The 11,623-nt window shown below is 49.8% G+C and overlaps 1 protein-coding gene across 1 annotated transcript; it reads right to left on the reverse strand.

The window, feature by feature from the left end:
* Nucleotides 1-530: 530 nt before the first annotated feature.
* LOC101351607 (sialic acid-binding Ig-like lectin 13) lies at nucleotides 531-9,856 on the reverse strand. Its single transcript, XM_023736201.1, is given in 10 exon segments — nucleotides 531-2,046; nucleotides 4,193-4,282; nucleotides 4,584-4,657; nucleotides 5,375-5,474; nucleotides 5,670-5,972; nucleotides 6,051-6,231; nucleotides 6,233-6,327; nucleotides 7,893-7,952; nucleotides 8,125-8,406; nucleotides 9,394-9,856. Coding segments are annotated over 10 exon segments (1,857 nt in total). The 3' UTR covers nucleotides 531-1,837.
* Nucleotides 9,857-11,623: the final 1,767 nt, after the last annotated feature.

The raw sequence follows: 11,623 nt of genomic DNA on the forward strand, positions 1-11,623 counted from the left end.
CAACAGAGAGTCCCTGATGGAGCAGAAGAAAGGTGGGGTGCAGAACTCAAATTCTAGTGAAAAGACCAGACTTAATGGTCTGACTGAGACTGGAGGAACCTCGGAAAGCATGGCCCCCGGATTCTCTATCAGCCCAGAACTAAAACAATTTCTGAGGCCAACTCTTCAGACAAAGATTGGACTGGACTGTGGGACACAAAATGATACTCGTGAAGAGTGTGCCTCTTAGCTCAAGTAGATACATGAGACTAAATGGGCGGCTTCTGTCCGGAGGTGAGATGAGAAGGCAGAGTGGGTCAGGAGCTGGTTGAATGGACATGGGAAATCAGGGGTGGAAAGGAGGAGTGTGCTGTTACAGCACAGGGAGAGTAATTAGGGTCACATAACAATGCATGTATAAATTTTTGTATAAGAGATTAACTTGAATTGTAAACTTTCACTTAAACTACAACAATTAAAAAATAATAAAAAATAAAAGACTATTTTTTTAAAAAAAGGGCACTCCTTAAATATAAGGAACAAGCTAAACATTAGAATTTTCATGTAACAACTTTATTGAGATATCAGCCACAGAATACACAATTCACTCATTTAAATGTGTACAATTCAATGGTTCTTGTACGTTCACAGTTCTGCAACATCACTACAATAAGGTTTAGAATATTTTCGTTACCCCAGAAAGAAAACTTGTACCCATTGGGTATCACCCTCCATTCCCCACATTCCTCCCAGGCCTAGGCAACCACTAATCTACTTTCTGTCTCAATAGATTTACCTATTTTGGACATTTTATATAAATGGAATCATACAATGCGTAGCCTTTTACAGCTGGCTTCTGTCACGTAGCATGTTTTCAAAGATCATCCATGTTGTAGCATATGTCACTACTTCTTTCCTTTTTATGGCTGAATAATATTCCACTGTATGGATAGACCACATTTTGTTTATCTATTCATCAGTTGATGGACCTTTGGGTTGTTTCCACCTTCTGGCTATTATGAATAGTACTGCTATGAATAATCATGTACAAGTTTTTGTCTGAGTGGTATACACTTTTAGTACACTTTTTTCAACAGTTGACTTTATTCTGTAGCGATTTCATTGATATATATTCCTAAATAGTTGAGTTTCAAATGTATTATTATTAGAATTATCTTTTTATTATTTTTAAATAGATAGTACGTCACAGGTTAGGTTCCCCAGTGTTATGGATTGAATTGTGTCCCCCTAATGTTGAAGTCCTAACCCTTAACCATTGCATCATTAGGGCTCACATCCACAGGTGTAGGGGTTAGAATTTCAGCACATATTTTGGGGGGCACAATTCAACCCGTAAGAGATGCATCACATTAATTACTTCCTGATTCCTCACAACAACCCCGTCACTTAAGTTTGTTTTCCCATTTGACAGAGGAGGAACCTGAGCAGTGAGGTGACTTGTTCAAACTCCTGCTGTCAGTTGGTGATGGGTCTGAGAGCTGAGCCCAGTTCTCCCCGTCCCCACACTGTGAAACTCCCATGTTGTTCTTTTTTAGGTGTCATCTAGTCAATTCTGACTCATGACGACCCCATGTGACAGAGTAGAACTGCCCCATAGGGTTTCCAAGGCTGTAATCTTTACAGAAGCAGATTGCCACATCTTTCTCCCATGGAGCAGCTGGTGGGTTTGAACCTCAGACCTTTCGGTTAGCAGCCTGGTGCTTAAACATTGTGTCACACCCATGGAGTAGTTATATCCTGTTCACATGAAGAGCTGTTGACTCAGGAATCCCCCTCGAGTGTCCCTTCCCAGGGAAGCCCTGGGCCCTCCAGCCAGACCTGGGCTCTGGGCGAGTCCTCACTGGCGGACCTTGATCTCTGAGTACTCGGTGGTGCTAGTGACTTCCTGGCCCTGAGGCTCCTGGGGCCTCAGCCCATGGAAGACGAGAGAGGCGTACTGGTATTCCTGCACTTCTCCAGAGGGGAGGGGGCCAGTCTGGAGGGGTGGGCTGTCTTGGGGGGTGGGCTGTCTCGGAAGCTGCCTCACCAGGACTCCTGCCGGTAACCCTGAGTGGAGGAGGAGAGGGGATCAAACTAGGTTAACGGGGCCAGGAGAAGGAGGCAGGCTCCACAAGCAAACCTGGAAACCAAGCATTTGGTCTTCGATCCATTCATTCCACAAACATTTGCCAGACCCTTATTCATTCAACAAACATTTAAGAGTAATCATGCCTGGCTAATGAGTCCTGGGGGACACTGGTGGCGCGGTAGTTAGCTCAGTCTGCTAACCAAAAGATCGGCAGTTCGAATCCAGCAGCTGCTCCTTGCAAACCCTATGGGGCATTTCTACTCTGTCCTATAGGATCACTGTGAGTTGGAATCAGCGCAGTGGCAACGGGTAATGAGCCCTGGTGGCACAATGGTTAAGTGCTCGGCTGCTAACCCAAAGGTAGGCAGTTGGAACCCACCCGCCACCCCACAGCAGCTCCAAGGGAGAAAGATGTGGCAATCTGTTTCTGTAAAGATTATGGCCTAGGAAACCCTATGGGGCAGTTCTACTCTGTCACATTGGGTCACTATGAGTCAGAATCAAGTCAACAGCACACAACAATGCCTGGCCCTCGATGATGGATTGCCAGTCTCATAAAATCCTCCCAAACACCCACTGGGGAGGTACTGTTGTTGTTGCTGTTAGTTGCCCTTGAGTCATTTCTGGCTCTTGGCGACCCCATGGTGCAGAGTAGAACGGCTCCATAGGGTTTTCAAGGCTGAGACCTTTCGGAAACAGATCACCAGGCCTGTCTTCCAAGGCACCTCTGGGTGGGTTCAAACTGCCAACCTTTTGGCTAGTAGTCAAGCATTTAACCGTTTGTGCCACTCAGGGACTCCTGGGAAGGTACTATTATCCGCATTTGTCAGATGGAGAAGCTGAGGCTGAGAGGCTAAGTAAATATCCCAAAATCACACATTGAATTAGTGGTGAGGCCTAGATTCACACCCAGGGTTCTCTAACTCCAGCACCCACTGTCTTATTGAACAACTCCCCTGTGCCAGGCCCTGGATGTTCAGTGAGGAATTAAGCAGACACCGTACCTGACCTCACACAGCTTCCAGTGTACGGGGGGGCAGACATGAAGCCAGTAGTCAATGAAATTACTATCTAATTGCAAATTGTGGTAGGATGCACAAGAATGGAATGATATGATGAGGACAGAGATTTGCTCAGACCTGGACACTACCCTAAGGAGCCCTGGTTGTGCAGTGGTTAAGCACTTGAACCGTTCGAACCCACCAGCTGCTGCATAGGAGAATGATGTGGCAGTCTGCTTCTGTACAGATTACAGCCTTGGAAACCCTTTGGGGCAGTTCTACTCGGTCATATGGGGTTGTTATGAGTCAGAATCAACTCAACGGCAATGGGTTTGGTTTCTTGGGACCCCGCCCTCAGAGAGCTCTCGGTATTTCACAGGTTCAGGCATCTGGATGCAACTGTGAAATTATGTTACCAAAAAAACCAGACCCATTGTTGTCAAGGATTTCTGACTCATAGTGACCCCATATGATAGAGTAGAACTGCCCCATAGGGTTTCCTAGGCTGTAATCTTTACAGGAGCTTTTTCTCCTGTGAAGCCATTGGGTGGATTCAAACTGCCAACATTTAGGTTAATAGCCAAGCTTTAAATGTTGCACGAGCAGGGCTCCTAGAACATGCAAAGTCACAAATAGTCACTAGCTGGCTGGGAGCATTGAGGTGTGTCTGTGGCTGGGCCACAGTGTGGGAGAACAGTGGGTGGGAGACAGGGAGAGGGGAAGGTGGGACACCTCTACAGTCAGACCCTGCCAGGCCTTGATGGGAATTAAAGAGTTTGGACTTGATTCTCTAGGCAATAGGGGGGACACTGAGGTGTGTAAGCTCAGGGGAAAGTGGGTGTGCAGTAAAGGATTGGTGTCAGAAGTGAGGGTGGTCTTGGGTCCCCCAAATTTGCAGTTGGTGTCAGAAGTGCGGGTGGTCTCGGGGTCCCCCAAAATTGCAACTGATAGCAGAAGTGAGAGTGGTCTTGGGTCCCTCAAATTTGCAATTGGTGTCAGAAGTGAGGGTGGTCTTGGGGTCCCCAAATTTTCAGTTGGTGTCAGAAGTGAGGGTGGTCTTGGATCCCCTAAATTTTCAGTTGGTGTCAGAAATTAAGGTGGACTTGAGGTCCCCCAAATTTGCAATTGGTGTCAGAAGTGAGGATGGTCTTGGGGACTCTTGAACTTTGTAGTTGACAATAATCATTTTGGGGAGATCCCTCTGGCATTTTGTCTGCGGGAAGCAGGAAGAAAGTGGGCCAGGTGTCCAGACAGAAATGAAGAGGTGGGGGGACAAGAACGGCCTAGCTGGAGCTGAACAGGTCTTGGTGATCCTCCAGCTTTGGGAGACATGACAGAAGGCAGAGGGAGGTGACTCCTGGGTCACTGGACAGGGCGACCAGGTTGATGGGGACCCAGGAGAAAAAGCTTATTGGGGGCAAGATGATAACCTAAGTCATCAGAGGAGCCTGGTGACCATCATCCCGGGGAGGTACCCAGATGGGACGTCAATGGACAGAGGACGCATCACTCACCCACACAATGGTGACAGGGGGCATCCGATTCTCCAGCTGCTGTCTTGGTTTTCTTCCTCTTTAAGGTCTTCACCCTGAAAGAGGAGCCCAGGACCTTCAGGAGACTGGCTCCGGGGTTGGGGTAGGACTACTGCCCCCTGCTTAAGAGGCCAGAAGGTCTAACCCAGGCGGGGAAGGGCATGGGCGCCATGTCTAGCCTGATGACTTTTATTAGCAGAACACGAGCCCCCTCCTGGAAGGAGTCCCTGGGTGGCACAAACAGCTCAGCACTCAACTGCTAACCAAAAGTTGGCAGTTCGAACACACTCAGAGGTAACTCAGAAGAAAGGTCTGGCCATCTATTTCCAAAAAATCAGTCACTGAAAACCCCATGGAGCACATTTCTACTCTGACACACATGGGGCCGCCATGAGTTGGAATCAATCTGACCTCAACTAGTTTGGTTTTTGGTTCTCAAGTTCCTAGGTCCCCGGATGGCACAAATGGTTTGCGCTCAGCTACTAACAGAAAGGTTGATGGTTCAAATCTACCCCTCTACACCGTGGAGGAAGGTCCTGGCAATCTATTTCCAAAAAATCAGTCACTGAAAACCCTACGGAGTGCAATTCTACTCTGATACACACGGAGTCGCCAGGAGTTGGAATCGACTCTGCAGAAACTGGTTTTCTGAATCTCTGGCCCAAGACCCAATTCTCACAGCAACCACTGCCCCATTCAGATTCCTCCACCTGGGATTCTTGGGGAATCCAGGGCCCGCACCCCCTCCCCCCCCCCCAAGGGAGGACACTCACATGAGGAAGATGAGGCAGGGACAGAGGAAGAGCGTGGAGGCGACACCAGCTCCCACGACGGCCGCCTGAACAAATCCTCCCTCACACTGGGGTTTCCCTGCTGACGAGTGGGATTCAGGGTGACTTCCCTCTGAGCCTCAGGACCCTCGAGCCCCTCCTCCCACAGAACATGAGCTCTCCTTTTCGTCAGTCAGCCCCCAGCCCTCCAACCCCAAACACACACCTTCCCTCCAGCCCCAGCGACTCTGCCCCCAAGTTCTTCTAGAATCGACACTCCTTCCCCCCGAGCCTCAGCCCCTAGCTGACCCCCGACCTGGCAGCAGCAGGACAATCACGCTGTGGGCGCCGTGGTCGTTCCGGGCCTCGCAGCCGATTCCGAGGCCGGGACTGAGCCCAGCGCGGAGGCTCAGGGAGCTGTTGGCCCAGGGCCCCGCGGAGCGGGAGGTGACCATGACCGAGGAGTTGCTGCTGTTTCCCTCCACCAGGTGGTCCCCAAGCCGCCAGTGCAGGGAGGGGGCGGGCCAGGCTCGGGCGGAGCAGCTGCAGCGCAGATCCTGGGCCTCCCAGGAGCAGGAGGGGCTGAACAGCTGGGGGGCGTCTGTGCGGAGGGAGGGGAGAGCTCAGCGGCGGCCCCTCCCACCCAGGACCCGGGCGTCCTGCCTCCTGGGGCCCCCACACTCCCAGAGCACAGAGAAGCTCAGAGAGACCCTGCGGGAGCCCAGCCGGTTTTCGGCTCGGCAGGTGACCTCCCCTTCGTCATCCTTCTGAACCTGAGGCAGCTCCAGGACCCCGGGGTCCGAGGGCTGCGAGGGGCTCACGAGGCGGCTCCCCCGAGTCCAGTTCCGAGTGGCGGGGGGGGGGGTTGCTGTCAGTGACACAGACAAGGCTCAGGGATTCCCCTTCCACGGCTGGAAGAGATGAGCTGTTCCCCAGATATTCTAGATATTTCGGTTCTGGGGGCAGCGAGAGAGAGACAAAGAGACACACAGAGAGGCAGAGAAAGATAGAGACAGAAAGGCAGAGAGAGAGAGATACAGAGAGACAGACAGAGATACAGAGACAGAGAGAGCTGACCCCAGGCCTGGGGCTCTGAAGCCCTATCTCTTTCTCACCATTTATTGTATTTTTATTTACTTATTTATTTATTTTTGGATAGGGGAGAGGGATCTCCACAGGTAATTTTTTAAAGCAGCATTATTGAGATATAATTCAGATAACATACAATTTTTTGTGTGTGTATTTTTTGGTAAATTCAGACATGCAATAACTTGTTACCATGAAGTCCATTCCAACTCCTGGCGACCCCGTGTGTTAACAGGGTAGAACTGTGTTCCATGAGGTTGTCTTGGCTATCATCTTTACAGAAGGAGATCGCCAGGCGTTTCTTCCACAGTGCCACTGGGTGGGTTTGAACTGCCAACCTTTAGGTTAGTAGTCGAACGCAATCCATTTCTGCCACCCAGGGACCTTACCACCCGCTGAAAGTGTACAACTCAACAGTTTTTAGTCTATGCACAGAGTTGGGCAACCGTCACCACAATCAACGGTAGCACGTTTTCAACACCCTAAAAAGAAACCCTGTGCCCATTAAGCGGTCACTTCCCATTTCCACCCCAACCTCATCAGTACTGAAAACCAGCAGTCATTGTGACCCCATGTGTGTCAGAGTAGAACCGTGCTCCACAGGGCTCTCCATGGCTGATTTTCAGAAGTACAGCATCATGCCTTTCTTCCTTGACACCTCTGGGTGGACTTGAACCACCAACCTTTCGGTCAGCAGCTGAATGTGTCAACCGTTTGCACCACCAGGGGACTGCCCTGGTTAACGGTCCCTCCTGAGAACAGGCAGCCTCCCCATCCAACATTCTCTGATCTTCTATCCAATCTCACCACCTTTTCATCCCATTTCCCACACTTTTTCTCTGGCCTTGTTTACTCTCGTCCCTATAAAGGAAAAATACTTTTTTTCTAACTCTTGAGACGTTGGTGGATTTCTGAGAGTTCTCCCTATTGCAATAGTTCTTCCTCCCTATCAAAGTCTGGACCTGCATGATTTTTTTTATTGTGGTGAACAAGTACACAGCAAAACACACGCCATCTCAGCCATTTCCACATGCACAATTCAGCGTCACTGGTTACATTCTCCAAGTCGTGCAACCATTGTCACTGTCCTTTTCCGAACATCCCACCACCATTGACATAAACTCAACACCCCTAATGTTGCTGTTGCTGTGGAGTCCATTCTAACTGATGGTGACCCCACGTGTGCAGAGTAGAACTGCCCCATAGGGTTTTCAAGGCTGTGACTTTTCAGAAGCAGATTGCCAGGCCTGTCTTCGGGGCACCTCTGGGCGAGTCCGAATCGCCAAACTTTGGCTGGTAGTCGAGCGCTTAACCGTTTTTGCCCCCCAGGGACTCCTGCCCCCTAATGGGTGTGCATTTTATCTGACAGCTTCCAGACCCTGGCTTGGCTCCGTGATGTCGGAGTCCTGCTCCCATCACAGTTATGGGAAGGGGCCTCCTGTCCTATCTGTGCAGTTTCCTCGGAGCAAGCTGATGGTCAGGTTCTGGGGTGCATCTGGCACAGAGGGATGGGGTGAGGGATGAAGTTAGAGCAGCCCCATCCCCCGGGAGCTACAGAAACAGGAAGTCAAGGAGGCCTGTGTCCTTTCTGCAACCCTGCCCAACAACCCATGACCCCAGGAAGCGGGCGCCATTTCCCCCTGCCTCCCTTCCCCATGAGCACTCACAGGAGACACTGAGTGTGACGGTCCTCTCTGTGGTCACCCAAGCTCCGGGGAGGGTCACCCGGCAGGTGAGGTTGGTGCCATGGTCCTGGGGGCCGGGGGTCAGCATGATCACCGAGGAGTCATAGGCCTCAGAGTGGGATCCCTGGGACCTGAGGGCAGTGCCTGTCCAGAAGAAGGTGAGGGGTGTCCCCCTGTCACAGGCCCAGGGCACAGAGCACGTCACATGGCTGGGGTGGCCGGACTCCAGGGACCCCATAATGATGTTGGGGACATTTGTCAGCGCTGGGAGGAGAGAGGAGGAGAAAGTTCTGGAACTAGAGAGCAGTGATGGTCGTAGAACATTGTGAATGTACTTGTTGTTAGCTGCCATCAGCCCCAACTCATGGCAACCCCAGGCACAACGGGATCAGACTGTTGTGATCCATAGGGTTTTCACTGGCTGATTTTTGGAGTAGATCTCCAGGCCTTTCTTCCTAGTCCATCTTAGTCTGGAAGCTCCTCTGAAACCTGTTCAGCATCATAGGGACACACAGATCTCCACTGACAGATGGGTGGTGGCTGTACATGAGGTACATAGGTCATAAATTGAACCCAGGTCTCCCTCATGGAAGGCGAGAATTCTACCACTGAACCGCCACCATCCCCTTTGAAGGTACGTGTTGTTGTTAGTTGCTGTCAAGTCAGTTCCAACTCATGGCAACCCCATGTGTGCAGAGTAGAACTGCTCCATCGGGTTTTCAAGGCTGTGACATTTCCGAAGCAGATCACCAGGCCTTTCCTCTGAGGCACCTCTGGATGGATTTGAACCGCCAACCTTTCAGCTAGTAGTTGAGTGCTTAACCATTTCCACCACCCAGGAACTAAATGCCACTGAACTGTACAATTTAAAATAGTTAAAATGGTACATTTTATGTTATGTGTGTTTTCCCACAATTAAAAAAAAGGTTAAAAGAAACATTAAACAACTTTCAGAAAAGGAGGGTGAGAATGGCTGCACAACTCAAAGAATGTCATCAATGTCACTGAATTGTACATGTGAAAATCGTTGAATGGGTCTATATTCTGCTGTATATATTCTCAACAACAACAACAAAAATTAAAAATAAGGGGAAAAAAAGTATTGCAACAGAGACACAGGGCCCCAATGTGTGCCCCTGAGAGAGGCTTCTACCCACTCTTGAACCAACCATGCTCCACCATCCCCCCTGTAAAGATGGGGAGCAAAGAATTCCCTGTCCCTCGCTTCGATACCTTGTGACCATTCCATACCTGTCACATTCACCGTGAGCTTTTTCTTGTAATTGAACTTCGTCCATCCTTTCTCCATCCGTAAGACGTATTCCCCACTGTCCTCCTTCTGGGCACCTGTGATGTGCAGGGAGCAGTTGTTGGCCTGGGGGTCCCCGAGGAGCTGGAATCGGCCTTTGGTCTCCTTTCTTACATCTCTCTGTGGATTGTTTGTGGCCACTGGAACATCCCGTTTGTGATCGATGTTATTGGCCGCTTTCCAGAACCAGTAGATGAGAACTGGCTTAAAATGGTCCCAGTCACTTGGAGGGTAGGAGAAGGTGCAGGGTATGAAGACACACAGGCCCTCCTGCACCGTCACCGAATTTTGTACCTGCAGCTGGTAACCGTCATCCAGATCCTGGGACCCTGCCTGGGACCCCCAGCCCCCAACACACTCGATCCCCCACAACAGGGGCAGCAGTAGCAGCAGCAGCGGTGGCATCTCTGCAGTTGGAGCTGGACCTGGCACCCTCTGGCTTCTATGTCCCTCTGTCTTTCTGGGACGGAAGCTCTGACAGGAAGCCTCAGACGGGGAGGGGAAGGGACTGTTCACAGAAGGGGAAGCTCAGCAGCCCAAGGTTGCTGGGAGATTGCCTGCTTCCTCCCACTTCTCCTCCGCAGATGGAGGCAACAAGGCAGAGAGGTGAGGAACTTGCCTGAGACAAGCAAGGGGTCCCCTGGGCCAGGCCCTTGGAGAGGGGAGCCCCAGGAGTGGGGCGCTCATGGGAAACAAGTGATGTCTTAGTTTCCTAAAAGGCCCCAGGTAACGCAAATGATTTGCATTTGACTACTGTCTTAGTCATCTAGTGCTGCTCTAACAGAAATACCACAAGTGGATGGCTTTAACAAAGAGAAGTTTATTCTCTCACAGTCCAGTAGGCTAGAAGTCCAAATTCAGGGCATCAGCTCCAGGCGAACACTTTCTCCATCGGCTCTGGAGGAAGATCCATGTCATCAATCTTCCCTTGGTCTGGGAGCTTCTCTGCACAGGAACCTCAGGTCCAAAGGATGCGCTCTGCTCCCAACACTGCTTTCTTGGTGGTATGAGGTTCCCTTGTCTCTGCTCGCTTCTCTCTTATATCTCAAAAGAGATTGTCTTAAGACACTATCCAATCTTGTAGACCTCATCGGTAAAACTGCCATTAATCCATCTTATTACATCATAGTGATAGAGTTTACAACACATAAGGAAATCACATCAGATTACAAAATGGTACACAATTATACAATACTGGGAATCATGACCCAGCCAAGTTGACAGATATTTTTAGGGGACACAATTCAATCCATGACAACTACTAACCTAAATGTTGGTGGTTTGAACCCACCCAGTGGAACCACAGAAGAAAGGCCTGGTGGTCTGCTTCCATAAGATTACAGCCAAGAAAACCTCATGGAGCACAGTTGTACTTTGACACACATGGGGTCACCATGAGTTGGAAGTGACTCGATGGCAACAGGTTTGGGTTTTGGTTTTGCTATAACAAAGTACCACAAAGTGGGTGGCATTAAACAACAGAAACTTATTGACTCACAGGTCTGTAGACTAGAAGTTTGAAATCAAGGTGTTGACAGGGCCTTGCTCTCTCTGAATGCTCTAGGGGAGGCTCTGAAAGGGGCTGCATGGGAAGGGGGCTGTGCAGGCCTAGCGTCCTGGGTATTGTGGTATTGTTATTGCATAGCCTGCATAGTTCACTTCTGCATGCTCCTATGATTCTGATTTATTATCCACTCCCTGTATGTTCCTATGATTCTGATTTATTTTCCTTCTCTCTTCCCTCCTGTTTTCCTATGATTTTATAAAAGTTTAAAATTAACCTAAGTTTTTTCTTTGAGAGGTAGAACAACAAGTGATAACATCTAGAAGCGAGACATCTGAACAAACGGGCCCATCTTGTGACTGAAATCGGGATGGCATCAGAGGATCTTCAAGAATACCTGCAGAAGCGTCTTAAAAGCTTGCAAGCAGCAATCCAAGATGCATCAATTGGTCCCAACCACCTGGAGTAAAGGAGAATGAACAACACCAAAGACACAAGGGAAGTAGTAGCCCAAAAGACAGAAAGGGCCACATAAACCAGAGACTTCATCAGCCTATGACCAGAAGAACTAGTTGGTGCCTGGCTACCACCAATGACCGCCCTGACAGGGAACACAACAGAGAGTCCCTGATGGAGCAGAAGAAAGGTGGGGTGCAGAACTCAAATTC

This window comes from Trichechus manatus, unplaced genomic scaffold (assembly GCF_000243295.1).
Source record: "Trichechus manatus latirostris isolate Lorelei unplaced genomic scaffold, TriManLat1.0 scaffold00087, whole genome shotgun sequence".
Lineage (NCBI taxonomy): Eukaryota > Metazoa > Chordata > Mammalia > Sirenia > Trichechidae > Trichechus > Trichechus manatus.